Here is an 18171-nt window from a genome sequence, read left to right as displayed (position 1 = left end):
CAGAGGAGGGATCTGCCCTGTTCCAAAATCCAGCTGGGGCTTTCTCATATGGTAAGAACAAATTCCAGCTGGCAAGGGACAAATGCATGTGTAGCATAGGCCCTAAAGTAAGCAAAATCACACCCTGCATGGAGACCCAGATGGTAAGGACACAGGGTGACGTAGAAGGGCGCATGTGCAGGCGAGTTCCAGCACGACCTGCGATGACCTCAGAGGCCAAGTCCCTGCCTCTGCCACAGATGCCATGGGCACCGGAGGCTTGTCCTTTGCTTCATTTGGCCTGGACTTCCGTTCTGGACTGCTTTCCCCCTTATACTGGACCATGAGAAATAAAAGTCGTGTTCCCACTCCATTGTGCTGCTGTCTGATTTTTCTGATACCTAGGCTCAAGAATCCATGGACTTGGTAACAGTTCTAAACAGCCAAATAAAACAGAATCAGTATGGGGTAAAGAGAAACTTTATTTTGGTCTTTTTGAGACAGAGTCTTGCTATGCAGTTCAGGCTGGCCTTGAACTCACTTTGTAGCCCAGTCTGGCCTCAACCTTGCAGAAATCCTCCTGCCTCAGCCTCCTTAGTGCTGGGATTACAGACATGGCACTACACTGGCAGAAACTTCTTTTTAAGGATGAATATCATCAATAAGGGATGAAAATCTTGTATCTATGGCAAGAGGGTACTATGAAAAAGGAAAAACCAAGATATAAGAGAGAACTAAAACTAGGAAAATAACATTATAGGACAGTTTTTAAAAGTAAGAGCTGGAAGACAAAATGCAGGAACTTCCTAGAAAAGAGGACAGAAATTAGCACCGGGCTGCCACAGCTGACCACATGACAGTGAATCAGTCACTGACATCAGACCCGAGAGAGAGAGAAAGGCTCCTTGGACCCAAGGACCATAAAGTCAGGTCACAGAGATGGGCAAAGAGCCCATGACCCGGGAGAAGGCTGAGGGACCCGGGAGAAGGCTGAGGTACCCGAGAGCTTTGAAGACAGCTGAGTTCAAGCCGGGCCCTGCCACGTGCTGTGTGACCTCTCCATGCTGCCATACTTGGCGCCATGGTGATGGAACTTAGCACTGTGGTGAGCACTGCGTTACGATAGGTCAAGTGTGTCCCACAGTGCCTGGCACCCAGGAAGTGACCCCGAGCAGCTGCTGCCATTACAGGAGAAGGTTCCCAGTGGGGTGTTTGTGAAGCTCGGGGTGCACAATGGGAAAACCGGATGGGGCGACTTGTCAGGTGGCTCTTGAAATGTGAGAGACATTTCTGCATGAAGAAGCAGGTTAGCGGTATTCAAGACAGACAAAATAGCAACTAATATACATGACAGTGAATGAAGATGCTGTCATAAACCAGGCGTGGTGTCACATGCCTGTGGTCCCAGCTACTGAGGAAGCTGAGGCAGGGGATCACCGGAGTCCGGGGCTTTGAAACCAGCCTGGGCCTATTTCAAGAAACAAACAAAACCTATGCAGTCATCTACTTCTGTTCCACAGGTAAAATGACCAGTATTAAAGAACGAGCATTGAAGCCAGATATGGTGGCACCACCTGTAATTCTTGCACTGGGGAAGGCTGAAGCAGGAGGATCACAAGTTTGAGCCTTGCCTGGGCTACTGAAGAGATCCTGTCGCAAAAAAAATTCTTTGAAGGACTGGTGATGTACTCAGTGTGAAGACTTTGGATTCAATCCCCAGTACAACAAAAAAGCAAAACAGAACAAAACCCCTAGCATTGGACTTGGACTAAATCAACCATGATGGGGTCTTTTCCTAAGTCAAAAGAAGAAACTGTTGAAAAAATAGCCCTACTTTTAGGATCTTCTGATGCAACTTCTTCGTACTCTTTTGGAGCTTGTTTCTATTTGCAGGGTGGGGGCAGAAAAACCAGAGGCTTTGAAGCCTACACAGACTTCAGCTCACGTCTTCCACTGTTAAGGAGTCTGTAGCATCTACGACAAATGCAGGCGTGGGACGCCATTGATCCGTGGGGTTCTGATCAGTCATGTGCGTGGCACACAGGGCTCTACAGGAAGCATTTGAATCCTGGGTCCTCTGGCGCAGGCACCCAACGGGCTCCTCCTCTGGCTCCTGTGCGGTGCAGCCTGGTCTCCTCCTGCTGCTGGAGCCCTGCGGGCAGAACACATGGCTCAGGGGCTGCAGGACAGCCAGCTCCGAGGGGCCAGCTGCTCAGGCCTCCCTGCCCCAGGCTTTCCAGCCACAGCGCCTCCTGCTGCAGGGACCCTGCCTCCCCGCCAGCAGCCAGCGGCCTCCTTGGACCCCACTGTACTCTGCGAGGCAGGTGACAGTAGTGTCACTGCTTTACAGACCAAGAACCAAGCCCCACACAGGCCGATCAGTGGACCTGAGTCCCGCACAAGGCAGGAGACAGCTGAGCAGCAACCTCTGGCCAGCGTCAAGGCCAGTGTCCCTAACAGATGCTGTACTAGGGAACCAGGAGTCCCCGAGGTCCCCAGACGCCCTGTCCTCTGGTGAGCAATGTTCCACACTGCATGAGTCGCCTTTTGTTCTCCTTATGGATGCTATTTAAAAGACAAAACACCAGCTTTCTTTTTCTGGTACCAGGAATCAAACTAAGGACTTTGTGCTTGCCAGGCAGGCACTTGTGCCGCTGAGCTACATCACAAGCCCAAAATATAACCTTCAATATATTATCAAAATTGTAACTCTACATGAAGGCAGCTAGTATAGCTGATGATGCCGGCATAGGTCAGGGTGGTCTCAGTGGTTCTCAAGGTCAAGGAGAAGCCAGGCTTGGGGCTGTGTGGACCCTGCCTTATTAGCAGCCTGAGCCTAGCGCAGGGCCTGGGGGTGCAAGGGCAGCGGGGGAAGTGCCTGTCTTTCTGGGCTTCTAGGGATGAGTCCTGCATTCTGAGCAGGCCACAGCCCCATGGCCTGCTTGGGCAGGACGAAGCTGTGGTCTCCTTGCCTGAATACGGCCCTCCCGCTGTGCCCCTGCTGATGGGAGGGGACTGGAAGGCGCCATGGCCCTGTGCCTGGACCTCCAGCTGCAGTGTCACACAGGGGAGCAGGACAGGCCCGGCTCTCCTCCGCTTCACAAGCTCCATCCCAAGCCTGCGTGTTGAAGTCTCCCTCCTGCTCTCTGTCTCTGTCTGTCTGTGGCACCCTGCCTCCACTCCTCCCCCAGGGTGAGAATCACCAGCTAGGGGCCTTCCTGTCATCCTCTGTCTCCAGGTCCTTATCTGTAAAACAGGGACACATTTGGCAGGCTGGTGTGTGCCTGTGATCCCAGCACTGCGGAGGCTGAGTAGGAGGATCACTGGGTTCAGGACCACATAGTGAGTCTAGCCTCAATTACAAAGGGAGACCCTGCCTCAGAAAACAAACAAACAGGGCCGGGGATACAGCTCAGGGGCACAAGTGCCTACTGGCAAGGACAAGGCCCTGAGTTCAATTCCTGGTACCAAAAACAAATCCAGGAAATTAAAAAAAGAACCAAACCAACAAGGCTATGGGATGAGCGTGGTCCTCTCCCTCCGGGTTATCAGCACATCCTGGCCGCTCTGGCACAGCCTGGAGTAGTTCTGCAGGAAGTGCACGACCAGAGGGCTGTGCCCGTGAATGTTGAAGAGGTGTGAGGTCAGCGGAGGGCTTCTGCAGGCCGGGTGAGACTGGAGGAAAGAGAGGAAAGAGAGTGGGACCAGCGTGTGTTAGGGACTCACAGCTGGCGGGGATTCAGGTCAGCGGCGTGAGCGCGTCTGGCAAGTGCAAGGTTGTAAGTCTGATCCCTGGTACCAAAAAAAAAAAAAAAACCCTCAGAGGTGCCCATGTCTTCTGTCCATTAAGTCCCGTTTTAAGCACACACTCTAAAGAAATGATCAAAATAAAGAAAAATTTTAGATGTTTACTACAGGGTATTTATTAAATGCAGGAAAAGATTTTGAATAAGCTAACATCCAAGGAAAAGATACTGATCCCTTTACCCAAAGGAACAGGAGACTACGATTGAGATGTTCATCAGGCTGGGCAGGTGGCTCACAGTCAGCGCTTTCCTGGCATGTGTGAGGTCGTGGGTTTAATCTTTAGTACAGAAAAAAGTATATGAAGCATTATTAGCATTTAAAAAAGTTTCAGATAAAAATTGAGATGCCAATGGTGAACACCTATAATCGCTTGGGAGGCTGAGGCAGGAGGATTTTTGTGAGTTTGAGGCCAGTCTGGGCAACAAAGAGTGCAAACCTTGCCTGAACTGCCTAGTGAGAGCCTGTTTCAAAAAATAAATCTGAGATGCCAAATGAATAGATTATATTATATATTTACTGCCGGCCATGATGATACACGCCTATAATCCAAGTGCTTGGGAGAATGAACGAGGAGGACTGCCCCAAGTTTAAGGTCAGGGTGGACTACAGGGCTTAGAGCCAGTCTCAGAAAAACAAAAACAGCATGCACAGGTTTATTTAAATACACATATATGAAATAATCCAGGAAATAGAAAACGTCTTTCGATGTTTTATAGTACGCAATGCGAAAGTAGACGTATAGGTGGTACATAATTAAACAGGCTACAATGCAGCTTGGTGGCAGAACATGTGTCCAATGTGGGTGAGTCCCTGGGCTTTATCCCCAGTACTGCAAAAAAAAGTTATAAGTAAATAACCAGGCATGGTGGTGCACATCTGTAATCCCAGCACTCAGGAGGCAGAGGCAAGAGCATCGCCCTGAGTTCCAGGGCGACCTAAACTACATATCGAGGTCCTCAAACCAAAAACAAATAAACTAGCAAAAAACCCAAGCTATAAATAAAGAAGCAAATAAAAATCAAGCCATTAGAAGATGTGAGCTTATGACAGTTTCACTGGCAGGCACGTGTCTATAACTGTAAGCCAACGACACAGGGCAGTGGTGGCCAAGCTCTGGCATGCGAGCTGCGGTGGGCTGTTTGTATCACTGAAAGCTCTCAAATGTTCGCCATCACTGACATAGGGGCTGGCATTGTCCCTGAGCACAATGTTTAGCAGTTAGTTTCGACTTGGTGGTGAAGGGGACAGGGGTGGGGACCAAGATGCTGAGGAGGTCTGAAGCTTTGTCACCATCCAAAACACACTGGAAGACCTGGTATTATTTCTCCTGGAGAAAAAAAAGAGGGTGGCAGAGGGGAAAAGACCGATCGATGTCTGTAGAGAGCAGATCAGGGATAAAGACGAAAGTTATTACAAAAAGCACACAATAACAATAACTAATATCACTCCCTACTTGTAATTATAGGTCAACCTCAGTGCTGGGCACACCAGATATTTCTTTCATTCTTCACAATTATCCTGAGAAGCAGTATTTTCTTATCTGTATTAGAAATGAGAAAACCAGAGTAATTAGCCAATGCTCCCAAAGCAGAGAGCCATAGCTGGCTAAAGGTATATAACCAGTTATCCTCATATTAATAACTTGAGAGGTATATTTTTGATTTTTTTATATGTGGTTTTTTCCAGCAGGGTCTCGCTATGTAGTTCAGGTTGGCTTGAATTCACTGAACTGGCCTTGATTTAGCAGTAATCCTCCTGCTTCAGCCTCCAGAGTGCAAGGATTACAAGCATGTGTCACCATATCTGGCAGGAGGCACATCTTAAAAGAAACATTTTTATCTATTGGCAAAAAAAAAAAAAATCCACTATTGGTGAGAGTGAGAGTGTGAAGAAAAAGATAATTTACTATCAGCAGAAATATATAAATTGTTATAATTCTTTTAAGGACAATTAGGCACAACTTAATTGTTTTTAATATGCGTACTTTTTCTTTGCTTGTTTGAGACAGGGTCTTGCTACATAGCTCAGGCTGGCCTCGAACTCAGGGCGATTTTCCTTCCTCAGCTTCCCGAGTGCATGAGCCACCATGTACAGCAATGTGCACCCTTTTTGGATAGCAAAGTTATTTCTAGGATTTGATCCTCCAGAAAGATTTGTACATGCACACATGTTCTCAATTACTTATAACAGTGAAAAATAAGAAATGCTCCAAAATGTCTGCCAAGAGCTGATGGAGTCAAACATACCGTGGCACATTCTTACCCAGGAACAGCAAACAGCAACTCCTACAGTGAGACGGCTGATGTGGACTGAGCAGAAAAACCTCCAAAGCACGTCTGAGCATGAAGAAGCAAGCTGCAGAAAATGCATATGACACAGGCCCTAATGAGATGACACACACAGTATAGGATGTGGCTAAACCTCAAAAGGGGAGGAGCTGACTACCTTGGGTGAAAGTGCCATTTTATAGGTTAAAATAACCTATAGGTTATAGGTCCAATTCAGCAATTTCATCTGATACAATGCAACACGAACTGGGTGTTATGGCACACACACATAATTCCAGCTCCCGGGAAGCTGAGGCAGGAGGATCACTGTGAGTTTGAGGCCAGTTTGGGCTAGATAGCAAGTTCAAGGCCAGTCTGAACTACATATGGAGATGCTGTATCAAAAAGGAGAAAAATTATGAAATCAGATTAAAGAAATATGCTCCTAGATTTAATCGATCCTCACATGCTAATATACTCATGTATCAGTTATGAACAAAACAAAAAACAAATAGTTAGAAGGCAGCCCTGTCCCTCCCAGCATCTGGAGACATCTGAGGAAGGAAATGCCAGTCAAGCGGTTCTCGCCAATCTTCCCAACTGCACCAAGAGCACTATGCCTAAGGCCATTACCTGGATGCGACAGACCAGGGTTCAGGCCTAGCTCTGGCCTCAGATGATTGCTAAACCTCCACTGAGTTGCTCAGTTTCTTGTGGTTTTAACTGGGGCCTCTCACGCATGGCTCACTAATTGTCATGGACCAAAAACTGCTGACCACTGAGGCATGCAACACGTAACAAAGTTTTGATCAACAAAAAAAAATCACATACACAACAGTGGCCCTGTAAGATTACAATGGGGCTGAAAAATTCCTATGATTTCCTGACACTGCGGCCCGAGGTTGGAGAAAACACACTGCCTGCACCTTTATGCTGAGGTTGGCATAAACAAATCTATGGCATGGTCTGTCAGATACGGTACAGTGGGTACAACTGCACACGGCACGTAATACCCAGTAATTAAAGGCCATGCTACTGACCTGTGTTTTACTACGCTCTACTTTTATTATTAGTGTACTCCTTCTTCTTATAAAAAACAGTTTAGGACAGCATCACAGCCCCCTCAGATGTGTCACCTACATCTTATAAATGCATCATTTTCTCCTGTGCTTCATTTAATTGCATGAGTTTTCGTTCACTGTGGCCCTAGAAGCAATAGACTAATACAAACACACACACACACACACACACACACACACACACACACAATCTCCAATGTGTGTGCCAGGCCATTATGCCATTTGGTTTATGGAAGTACACCATACAACCTTTGTGCAAATGGCATCTCCCCCCTACCCCCAACAACATTCTTAGCAGGTGTTCCTGGGACTCAGTGACACAGAAGTGTTGTGGGTGAGGGGAAGGAACAGCCTGGACACGCTGCCTTTTAAGTCAGATCTACTAATTCAGAAACAACTTGGGCTGAGAGGCTGAGAGCCTGAGAGCCTGAGACTCTGGGGATCTGAAGCAGTATTCTGGGCCACAATACTAGCTGACCCTTATGCTCAAGGTGCAGAGCACCTGACTCAACCATCACTCTCAGGGGAGTCTTGCATTTATTCCCTCCGGGATGGCTTCTTTATTTGTAATCATGACGAATAATAGCATCCAACTCACAAGTTGGTAGAGCACTTTGGTGCGCATGAGGCGTGGCACGCCGAGGCCTTCGCAGCACCCCGAGGAGTAGGATCAGGTGTGTTCCCATCTATAGATAAAGATACTAATCACTAAGCGCTGTGCAAAGCTTTAACTTGCAAAAGGCCATAAAATACACTGATCAGTTCTGAGAACAAGGTAAGGGAGGAATCTCTGACTTTCCTCAGATTCTCAAAGGGAAACTCGTCCCCCTAAAGAGTTAAGAGCCAACCAGGTTCACTTCTCACAGGTCGGGCCACAGGGTTCACGGACTAAATTAACGGGTGTGAACACAAATTCACACGCTGGATCTTAATCAACTTCAAGTCTATTTACGGGGAGCAACTCTCATGCCAGCTCACACCCCAAGAAACATTGGGATAGAGGCGGAGTCTACCTGGGGCGACCCTCGCCTATCTTCTCCAGGGGGACCTAGAGTGTCCCAATGCCCTCGGATGACCCCAGGGCTCGCTGCCTGCCAAGCTCATAGATTTACCTATCGCGTTCTAGAAGCTGGGATCAAAGTCAACCCCTAGATGCCACAGGAACGACCCGCCCGGAACCCTAGCAACAAGAATCACACACCTGCTCCCCGCGCGCATGCGCGGGCCCGCCCTGGACTCTACTATCAGAAAGAAGGGGGCCGGCGCGGGGCCAGCGGGAGCGCCCCCGGGAAGCACCGGAGAGGTTTGTGGGCTCCGTCCCGGATACTAACTGTTATACAAATTAAATATTTTATAGTCCTTCGTATCTCCGTGTTATAGAATGGAACGAGAAGCTACACCGTCCCCCAGCAAATACGTTGGTCTGGTCCCCAAACGTCTGGCTGCTGTTACCTTGGTAACGGCGTCCTGCGCGCACAGCCTGAGCAAACCAGGGTTCCGTGGTTGTAGGAAAAGTGAAACTAGTGAAAGCGCACACAGTTGCCTAGAGAACACCCGGACAGGGTCACAGAAGCAAAATGGGCCCCTCCCGACTCCTCTCCTACCCTGCCCCGCCCACAAAGCAAAGGCCACGCCTTCCTGGTGGATGGTGGGCAGCGGGTGCCGGGTGCCCACCCAGAACTCCATGTGGTTCCCTGAGGGACCCGTGGCGTCATCCGCCACCAGTTCGTCGGATTCTGCCGATGCTTTCAGGTAGGGCAAGCTGACAGATGGACGGTGATTCCATTTCGACACGCACGAGGGCGGGGGGGAGGGGTTCGGGGCAGCTCTGTCCCCTCCCCATGCCCTGACCCTTCTCACAAGCCAGGGAAACTGAGGCCCTGAACCACTTCCAAGTCGCCTAGTGAGCCACGAGCAGAAAACTGAGTGAATCCATCTCAGATCTCCTGCTGTCCTAACATCCTGTATTGTTGGTACCATTTGGTAAATGAAGAAACTCAGGTACTTGGGTATCCTAGGTTATGCGTGCAATGAAGGACAATATCCCTGGTCTCTGTCTCCAAGCTCAGTTCTCCTCCAGCTACACCAGACTGCATTACAGCGCGGCACAGTTCTGTGTCCGGGATCCGAAGTCCGCACTGTCTAGGCCAGCACTGTTTCTCAGAGACATAAAGTAAACCACGAGATCCGGACTTTTCTAGTAGCTACATTTTAAAAAGTGGAAACAAAACAAGTAAAATGAATTAGAATGTTTTCACATCATGCAGTATTTCTTTTTTCAAATTCAATCACTATTTTAAATGTAATAGTTTCAGTTTTTAAATTTAAACCAAGTAAAATGAAATGTGTCAATCATGCTAACCAGTTGAAGGGGTCAGTTGTCACATGTATCTAGTGGCTTCTGTGACAGGCAGAGCAAGTCTAGTCCCTTCCAGCCTTTCCAGTGTTGTGGCCCTCTGTAAGCTCCTTCCCCTCCACCTTATCTAATTAACCCCTCTTCCTTCAGCGCCTGGATCCCTCTGGATTACCTTACACCAGTCTAGTGTTCCATCCCAGCCCCTGGCACCTCCCTGTGAAACAAGGGACAGGTATCCACCATTATAATTCATGATTGTTCTTCCTGAATTAGAATTTATACTTCCTTATGAAGTTATTTGACTTTCACAAGTGCTTCCCAGGAGATGTATGCACTATTACTAGAGTAGCAGTAGAATCTGGTTTATCCCACCATCCTGTCCCCAGGAACAGCACGCTGCTGGCTTGTGAGGAGTGTCCAGTGTAGTCATGGGACTGAAGGGTGAAGTGGCAGGAGTGTGCCTGACTCCACAGCCAGCACGCTTCTCACATGCTGGGATGTGCCAGCCTTCAGCAGGGGATACTGAAATCCCTCCTGCCAGAATCTGTGCTCCTTCCGGGTGCAGGGTTTCCCCTCCTCTGCCCCAGGATATAACACAGAGCTTACAACAGTGTAGCTACTCAATGAAGCTAGTTTTCTTCCTTCTCCTACTCAAATAATGACAGAGAAACTTACCAGGCTTCAAAAAATACTCAAATGTTCTGATGAAAAATTCATCAGGGAACAGAGTATGTATTTTAAACATTTGTCTTAAGAAGTGTGCTATTCAGCCTCCCATTAGGCATGAGTAATAATGTTATCGCTGAGTCAGGAGACCTTTTGACAGAGTCACCTAAGCGAGGCTTCTCAGAGACTATCTTGTAGTTTTCCAATCATTTTGGGGAACAGGTGGGAGGAAAATGGGAAGCCCTGAAATGCACTTGCCTCCTTCCACCCCTTGCCCCTCTGCTTATATGTCTAGAAGCAGGGGACAAGAAATGGTACTGATCTGGGCCAACGCCAGCCTTTCCTATGATCCAGCTGATTGTGGACTCCAAAGCAGTGTAGTGAGTGAAGCCAAAAGAAATCAAATATTGAAATGAACTTAATCCCCAAGGAGTAAATTGCCTAATGGAGAAAGATGTAGAAACAGTCTTCGCAGTTCAATATTTTAAGTAGAACTCTGGGCTTTGTGGAGGAGGTGTGGTGATACTGGCTTGGAATGATTCTAGGAATTTTTCCAAAAGATGTTTCACCTGGGCTGAGTCCAATAGATGGAACAGCATCATCAATGCTACAGATATATGGACCAGGAGGAAGTTGAGTGGGTCAGGCACAGACGGCTGGAGACAAGCTGACCCAGGGGAGAGATGAGGAGAGAGCAGTGAGCGGCCGCCTGGGTGAACTTTCCCAGCAAACTTGGGTTTTTCTTTGCTCCTTCCACTGTGTATGAATGACCGGAGCCGCGGGAGACAGGAGACCAAACTCGAGCAGGATCAGCTCTCAAACTTTATTACGTACAGCGAACCGGACCTGACAAGGTCCGCCACCCTCAGTGTTGCTTCCTCTTCCGCCGTTGGGGTCAGGAACAACCTCTTATAAGGGGAAGCAGTATCCAATCACAGAGAAGCGCGCCTAACAAGCTGATAGGCTAGCGTCACGGGTAACTGGGCAGATATGACAATTTGGCGGGCTTGTTCAGGCCGGGAAGAACCCGGAAGCAGGAAATGGGCGCCATTCATAGGCGGCTTCCCACATATGAATTGCTGGAAGATCGGATCTCAGCTTTGACTTCTGTGTGACCAGGCCACTAACACTGGCTCCGGACAGGGGGGTGCCAAGAAATAGTAGTGTTAGATCCTTGGCCACTGAGCAAGGAGCCAGGAGAGCAGTCAAGCTGGAGTGTTCCAGAGCCAGGGAGGAAGGACAGGCACAAGGCCAGTTTCCTGAGAGGAAGCAGAAACCCCAGATATATCGGGAGTTTCATGCTGAGGAATCGGGCCCTAGGACCTAGAATCATCCCATAGGAGATCCTGAAGAGGCTTGGGTCATCTACTCTGAGTCTCCTGTCTTGCCAGTTGAGGCTCAGTGACCAGGGTCTTGCTTTCACTCTAGTTTGGGAGCTGAGTAGTGTGGAAGCCCTGGGCTTGGCAGCCCTGTAGTCTTTTCATTTTTAAAACTAGGACAGTTTTTAATCACGGGTAGAACATGCGTCCACGTGTTGAAAAATGAGTCCCTACCTATTCTTTGAATGGGCTTCCCAGGGAAAAGCCTTTCTTCCCCACAGAGGCCAGGTCATGCGTTGGCCATCAGCCCTGCTGAGCGGTGACCATGTTGGACTTTTCCCTCTGTGTTTCCTAAGCTGGCTCTATGTTATTTATGATTTCCAGGAGGCTGATTAAACAGAGAACAAGACTGGCGGGGGAAATGAGAGGCTTTTGAACGTGGGGACTTTTGTCTGCCGCTTTACACAAAGCTAGACAATGGACTTCAGCAAACAGATGGACATCATCAACGCCGCCGCCTTACCGGTGATACCCATGGCGGAGCAGCGGGCGGCCTCACTCAGTGCCTGGAAGGCGATGGAGCGTGCTCTGAGGAAGGGCTTAGAGGAGCAGCTGTCCAGTATCCTTCAAGGCGGGGCTGAAAACCAGACCAGATGCACCCAAGTTAGGCTGTGGAGGTGTAATTTGTGCTTGTGTCTATAGTGCAAGTTACCTACTAGCCCACTCCATAGTCACCCATTAATTTTTTTCGAGTACTTAAACCTATCCTCTAAAGGAATATGATGCTGCAAAGCATTGACTTAAGCTGTTTTTGTTTTGGTTTGGTTTGGGGGCACTAGGGATGGAACCCAGGGCCTCATATGTTAGGCGAGTGCTCTACCACTGAGCTACATCCCCAGGATGACTTGTTTTATTGCTGATATAATCAGAAAGAGTCCAAAAGGAAAAATCCCTGGAGGTATTTGCCAAAAGAATAAGGCAAAAGTGAGTTGGGGACCCGGCTTTCTGTCTTTACTCTGGTTGACCTCACCTCTCTGCCCACTGATCCTTCAGTCCAGGCCTGCTGTTTGTCCCGCCCAGTACCATCCAGGGCCTGCCCATGTCCACCTTCCCTGGCCCCATCCTCACTGACCCTTCTCTCTTCTGAGTTGCATCCCAGCGTCATGGAGCCCCATCTCTGGAGGCCTCGCCAGCCCCCCAGCAAACAGCCCTCTCAGGTTATAAATAACCCGGGACTGTTCCCATCAGTCACACGGCCACCAGGCAAAGTGCTCGGACCTCTCTGTGCCCCGCCTTGCTGGCCTCTATGAGCAGCAAGGTGATCCCTTCTGAAGCAGCTGCAGGGGCTCCCTTTGCTGGCCCATTCCAGGGCCCCCTCTCGCTTCCTAATCCCAGGCTTATCTCAGCCTCACGGACAGACAGACGGACGCATTTCCTTTTCTCTGCTCTGTCACGGCCCTTCTCGGCGTCCTGTTTTTCAAGTGTCCTCTGATGGGTGAGGCCACTTGAGGGTAATAGAAGGGAGAGTGAAGCCTGCTCTCTGAGAAGATTGAGGAGAGAGAGGATTATGGGGCCTTTACGAAGGTTGTGTCCTAAACCAGCTGAGGCTCAGACAGAAATGCAGAAGTCCAGAGGGCACGGGGAAGGGGACAACGAAAGGAGTGTGTTTCACTTTAAACAGGCTCATGATACCCTCTGGCCCAGCCATCCCTCACCTGAAAATCGCTCTTAAAGAAATTTCAGCGTGAAAATAAACCAGACCCAAGCTTCAGTACCATATGGTGTCTCTCATTTGAGTGAGGCAAAGTTTAAACAAAGAGAATAACAAAGGATGTGAGGAGGGGACAACAAAGGGATGGATCCCTGGCCATAGAGAAGGGGCCCAAGGGAAGGAGCAGAGGGGGAGGAGGGGGGAAGGGAAATAAGAAGAACAAAGGTATGCCACATGCGGGCTGGGGATTTAGCTCAGCGGCATAAGCATCTACCTTGCAAGTGTGTGGTCGTGAGTTTGATCCCCAGTACCAATTAAAAAAAAAAAAGAAAAAGACCAGATATGTCACATGCAGAACCTAACGATCCTGAACGTTCCACACGGAGCTAAGATTAATAACATCACCAAGAATGATGATGAGGACGGGGGATTTGGAGGAGGAGGGAGGGAAGAGGAAAAGAATTAAAGTAAAGAAACAAAGGCCAGGGATATAGCTGGGTGGCACAGCGCCTGCCTGGCAAGTGCAAGGTCGTTTGATCCCCAGTACCAGAAAAGAAAAGAAAAGCAACAAGCTGTATGGTGTACATGCACCACTCCCCAAGAGGACTGTAAGCTGCACCTACTGCAAACATGTACTTATAAAACATTTTTTTTTAAGAGAAAAAAACCTGAAATGTTCCAAAATACAGAGACGGCTCTCTGCGTGACCCTGTGCGTCCAAGCATTACTAGGGGTTGTGAGAAGCTGTGGACAGTTTAATGCTCAGCAGCCAAGGGGGAGGTGAGTGTCCTGAGGTCCATCCTTTCAATGGATTTGTATCATCCTGTTGAAAATAATAATTATTAGGATTACTCGGTCACTTGGAAAATGCCCACAGCTATGTGGAAGTCAGGGCAGTAAAGCAGGCATTTGGTGAGGTTAGAATTCTGATGGAGAGAGGGGGAAGGAGGCGAGGAAGAGGGGAGAGAGAGAGTGAAGGTGAATTATGTGCACGTACCAAGTCCCCACGATGGATGTGACCGCTGTGTACTCCAGATGTGTACTAATAAACATTCACCAAAGAAGGCAGCAAGAATGATGGGACAAGGGTGTTCTGTGTGTTGAGGGGGATTCATGACAATGTGTCTTTTACAATAATGAAGGTTTTTTTAAATTAAAAAAAGGACATTGGAGGCAATGTCACCAGACCCTAATTAAATTGTTAGCATGAATGGTTCTTTGTTCTTTTTATATTTTCCAAAGTGTCTGCAATGTGGTCAGTTGCATTTATAATTTTTAAAGCATCTCACTCACTTTTGTTTTTGACAGGCTCTTGCAGGCTGGTCTTGAACTCACTATGTAGCCCCAGCTGGTTTTGGACTCAAGGCGATCAATCCTCCTGCCTCAGTCCTCTGAATGCTGGAATTACAGGCATGTGCCACCACGCCCAGCTGAAAGCAGTTCACTTAAAACAAGGGGAGGTGTAGTCAGGCGTGCTGGGTATTCCTGTGATGCCAGCTTCTGGGGGCTGAGACATGAAGGTTGTGAATTAGAGGCCTGAATGTACTGTAGAGCAAAACCCTGTCTCCAAAACAAAAACAAACCTCACAAGGGTGCAGTGTGAGGAGATGGGGTCCAAGCCCCGCTCATCTCTCAGCTCAGTGATAGGTGCTTGCTTAGTAGGCTCAAGGCCTTGGGTTCAATGGAGCTGAAGCTCCATTTAAAAAAAGTGTGTATGTTTTACAGGCAAAATAATGCAGGGAGGGACTTAGCATGTAACCCTGTCCTGAGAGCTTCCTTAGCGGCCTCTCCCAGCGTGCCTCATCGGGTCCATTCCCCAGGTGAACTGGAAGATCGCCGAGATGGACCCGAATCCCGACCCCATGGCCAACAGCCTCGTGAGTCACAGGGCTGGGACTGAGACCAGCTTCCGGGAAGGAGGGGCCCCTGACCATCAGGGTGCCGCAGCACTTGGGGGGATCCAGTGTCCATTCATTTGCAGGTGTACTTGCACAAGTGAGGCTTCAAAGATTTTTTGTGTGTGTGTGTATGAACAGTGTTATTATTATCAGTATTATTATTATTATTATTGATACTGGGGATCAAACTTACGACCTCACACTTGCCAGGTAGGTGCTGGCCACTGACCTATGTCCACTAAATCCCCGGCCCTACCACTTTCCTTCTGGCCAGCAGTGAATGAGAGCTCCTTTTGTTCCCTGACCTCACTGGCACTTGGTGTTGGTTTTATGGATTTTGGCTGCTCTACTGTTATGGAGGAGTGCAGTCTTCTTAATTTAATTCACATTGCTCTGAGGCCGTGTGATTCAGAGCATGTGTTTACATGCTTGTTTACCCTTCAAATGGGTCTTTGGTATCAGTTAGGATCTTGGATCCAGTTTTTTTTTAGACAGTCTCACTATCTAGTGCAGGTTGTCCTTGAAGTCACTTATGTAGCCTAGGCTGCCCTCAAATTCATGGTGATCCTCCTGCCTCAGCCTCCCACCTTCTGGCATTACAGGCATGTGTCACCAGGCCCAGCTCCTCATTTTCTGGAAACTCTTTTTTTTGGTACTAGGGAACAAAAGCTCCTGATTTTTTAACTGGGTTGTTCGTTTTCTTACTCATGGGTTGTAAGAGTGCTTTGTTTGCTGGTGATATCTTCTGCAAATTTTTCTCCCAGTTTGTGGTTGTTGCATCACTGCCCTGACAGTGACTTGGCATAGTGGAAATGTTAATGTTCCTGACATGCAGCTTCTCAAGGCCTTCTCTCATGGACTGTGCTTCTATGTCATATCTAAAAAGTCATCACGAATCCCAAGGTCATCTAGGCTTTCCCCTATGCTGCTTTCTAGGGCTTCTATAGTTCAGCATTTTACTTTTTTATCTGTTTGTTTTGTTTTGGGGCAGGATCTCCCTGTGTGGTTCAGACTGCTGTTGGATTCACTATGTAGCCCCAGATGGCCTCAAACTCATGATGATCCTCCTGCCCCAGCCTTCTGAGCCCTGTGATCAGAGGTGTGCATCACCACACCAGGCCCCCATCTTACATTTAGGGCTGTAATCCATTTTGAGTCGATTTTTTTGACCCCTGAGCCTCCAGCAATAGTTCAGTTTTTCCTGCTGGTTCTTGCTGAGGAGTCAGTTCCGGTGAGTTGTGACTACCTGTATCTGCCTGTCTCTGCCATTTGGGGGCAGTAGTTTGCCCTATGACTTCAGTTCTTCAAAAGACCTAAAATAAGTTGTTTCTGTTTCTTCTGCTCTTTATTTGTTAGGGCAGAGTTCTGACTTTTGAGCTTTTTAAATTTTGTACTGGGGATCAAACTCATGACCTCACGCTTGCCAGGCAGGCGCTTGGGCCGCTGACCTATGTCCCCACCTGAGAGTTTTTATACGTTTGACTGTAAACTAGAAGTCGGAAGATTAATTTTGATTCACTATTTGGGGGCAATATTGGGAATCTTTTTTTTTTTTTTTTGTCTTTTTGAGACAGTGTCGCTATGCAGTTCAGGCTGGCCTTGAGCGCACTTTGTAGCCCAGGCTAACCTCAAGCCCTCAGTGATCCTCCTGCCTCAGTCTTACGCCTCCTCCTCCCTCTCTCTCTGCCTCTGCCAAGTCCCACCGTGACCTGGAGGAAGGACTCCTTGCCTGGCCTTTTTATTCTCTGCCCAGGCACTCGGCCAGATCTGCCGATACCTACACCCCATAGAGCCCATCTCTGGGCCACCCTGTCCACCCTCTTTGGACCAGAGTTTTCTCTTACCTTTGTATACCAGGCCTCTACCGGGTGCCCCCTTCTCCTGCCTCAGCGCCACACTGGTTTCTCATCACCCATTCTGTGCTGGCAGCTGGCATCCAGCATCCGGCACATAGATAACTCTGTCATCCGAGCACGGTGTGGGACTCTTAGTTGAGATCAATACAACTCTGGGTCATGATGCTCATTTTGTTTTCTTTTCTAAAAGGAAGTTGGGTGGGGTAGAGGAAATGAGAGATCCAGGGACTCTCTTGATGATTAATAATTTCATAGCAACCCTGTCTGATGACCTCTGTGTCAGTGTTATCACATACTTTTATCTGTGACCATTAAAGGACCCTGGAAGGTGGATGTCCTGGTGACACTGGGGCGGATTTCAGGGAGACCAGTGCCTCTGGGCCATAGGAGGAAGGCAGGAGGTACCGGGTCCAGACTTCGCCCCAGGCCTTTTGGGTACCAAGAGAGCAGGTTCCCCTCATTCTCCAGTATTTCCATCAATTTCTAACACCCCATTTTTTCTCCTGTTTTTGTTTTTAAGGCAATTGAGAGATTTGAAATGGAGAAGAAGGCTTTAAGAGAGAAAAGGCGCAGCAGCCCAGGAGACAGAGGCAAAAGTCTTTTCTCATAGCCCTGAAGGTGTCTTCGTGGGATTTTTACAAGTTTTTAAAATTTTTTGGTTGTTGTTTTTATTAGTTTTTGCAGTGCTGATAGCCAGCTCAGGACCTTGCACCTACGCAACAAGTACTGTACCACCGAGCTACATCCCCAGTCTTGATTTTTAAAGTCCAATTGAGTAGGAGCCCTGAGTTCCACAAGAGGGTATTTTTGTCCTCTTCTGGAGGAGCCTTACATCTGACCTCTTCATCTTGGGCAAGGACGGAGGGAGGGCCATACTATCCAGGGCCACGGCACCGAGTCCCTAGGGAGGGGGATCTTAGTAAGTGAGTGATACAGCTGGGAGCTAGTGAGACCTGCAGGCTGATTGGTGTCACCTGGCAGCTCAGATGAGTGACAAGTCACAGGGCAGTTACCACCAAGCAGCGGGCCATGGAGTTCCTCATTTCTGATTTCTCTTCCTTCATTCTTCTGCAGCCAAGAGAGAGAGAAAAGCACCGTACTGCACAGGCGTGGCCCTGAGGGTGACCAGCTCCTCAATTATGAAAAGGGTGAGGGCGATGGGCCTTTTGCAGATGGGCAGGGGACAAGCAATGGGGGTGGGGGATGTGGAAAGAAAGACGGTGTTTCTGCCCA

General features: G+C 48.5%; 1 protein-coding gene and 1 long non-coding RNA gene across 3 annotated transcripts in view; one reads left to right on the top strand and one right to left on the bottom strand.

Moving 5' to 3' along the window:
• Window positions 1-443: 443 nt before the first annotated feature.
• LOC106027817 (uncharacterized) lies at window positions 444-8315 on the bottom strand. 2 transcript variants are annotated; one of them, XR_002791410.2, is made up of 5 exons: window positions 8245-8315; window positions 7731-7818; window positions 6033-6141; window positions 3489-3654; window positions 444-2131 (listed from the first exon to the last, which is right to left on the bottom strand). It is a non-coding gene; the product is annotated as an uncharacterized LOC106027817 (long non-coding RNA). The 2 variants fall into 2 exon arrangements; XR_002791409.2 differs by having other exon boundaries at window positions 6049-6141.
• A 301-nt stretch (window positions 8316-8616) lies between these two features.
• Window positions 8617-18171, top strand: part of Fam227a (family with sequence similarity 227 member A) — a 37075-nt gene continuing 27520 nt past the window's right edge. Inside the window, exons 1-5 of the mRNA XM_023565338.2 lie at window positions 8617-8884; window positions 11858-12092; window positions 14979-15061; window positions 17459-17528; window positions 18013-18086. Coding sequence (XP_023421106.1) covers window positions 11951-12092; window positions 14979-15061; window positions 17459-17528; window positions 18013-18086 — 369 coding nt within the window. The 5' untranslated portion in view covers window positions 8617-8884; window positions 11858-11950. The remainder of the gene's footprint in view (window positions 8885-11857; window positions 12093-14978; window positions 15062-17458; window positions 17529-18012; window positions 18087-18171) is intronic.

This window comes from Cavia porcellus, unplaced genomic scaffold, assembly GCF_034190915.1.
Source record: "Cavia porcellus strain 051 isolate PalLab524CR breed Dunkin Hartley unplaced genomic scaffold, mCavPor4.1 scaffold_40, whole genome shotgun sequence".
In the NCBI taxonomy this organism is placed as follows: Eukaryota; Metazoa; Chordata; class Mammalia; order Rodentia; family Caviidae; genus Cavia; species Cavia porcellus.
Note: the sequence above shows the minus strand (reverse complement) of the source record. Positions and strands in the feature narration are given on the sequence as shown.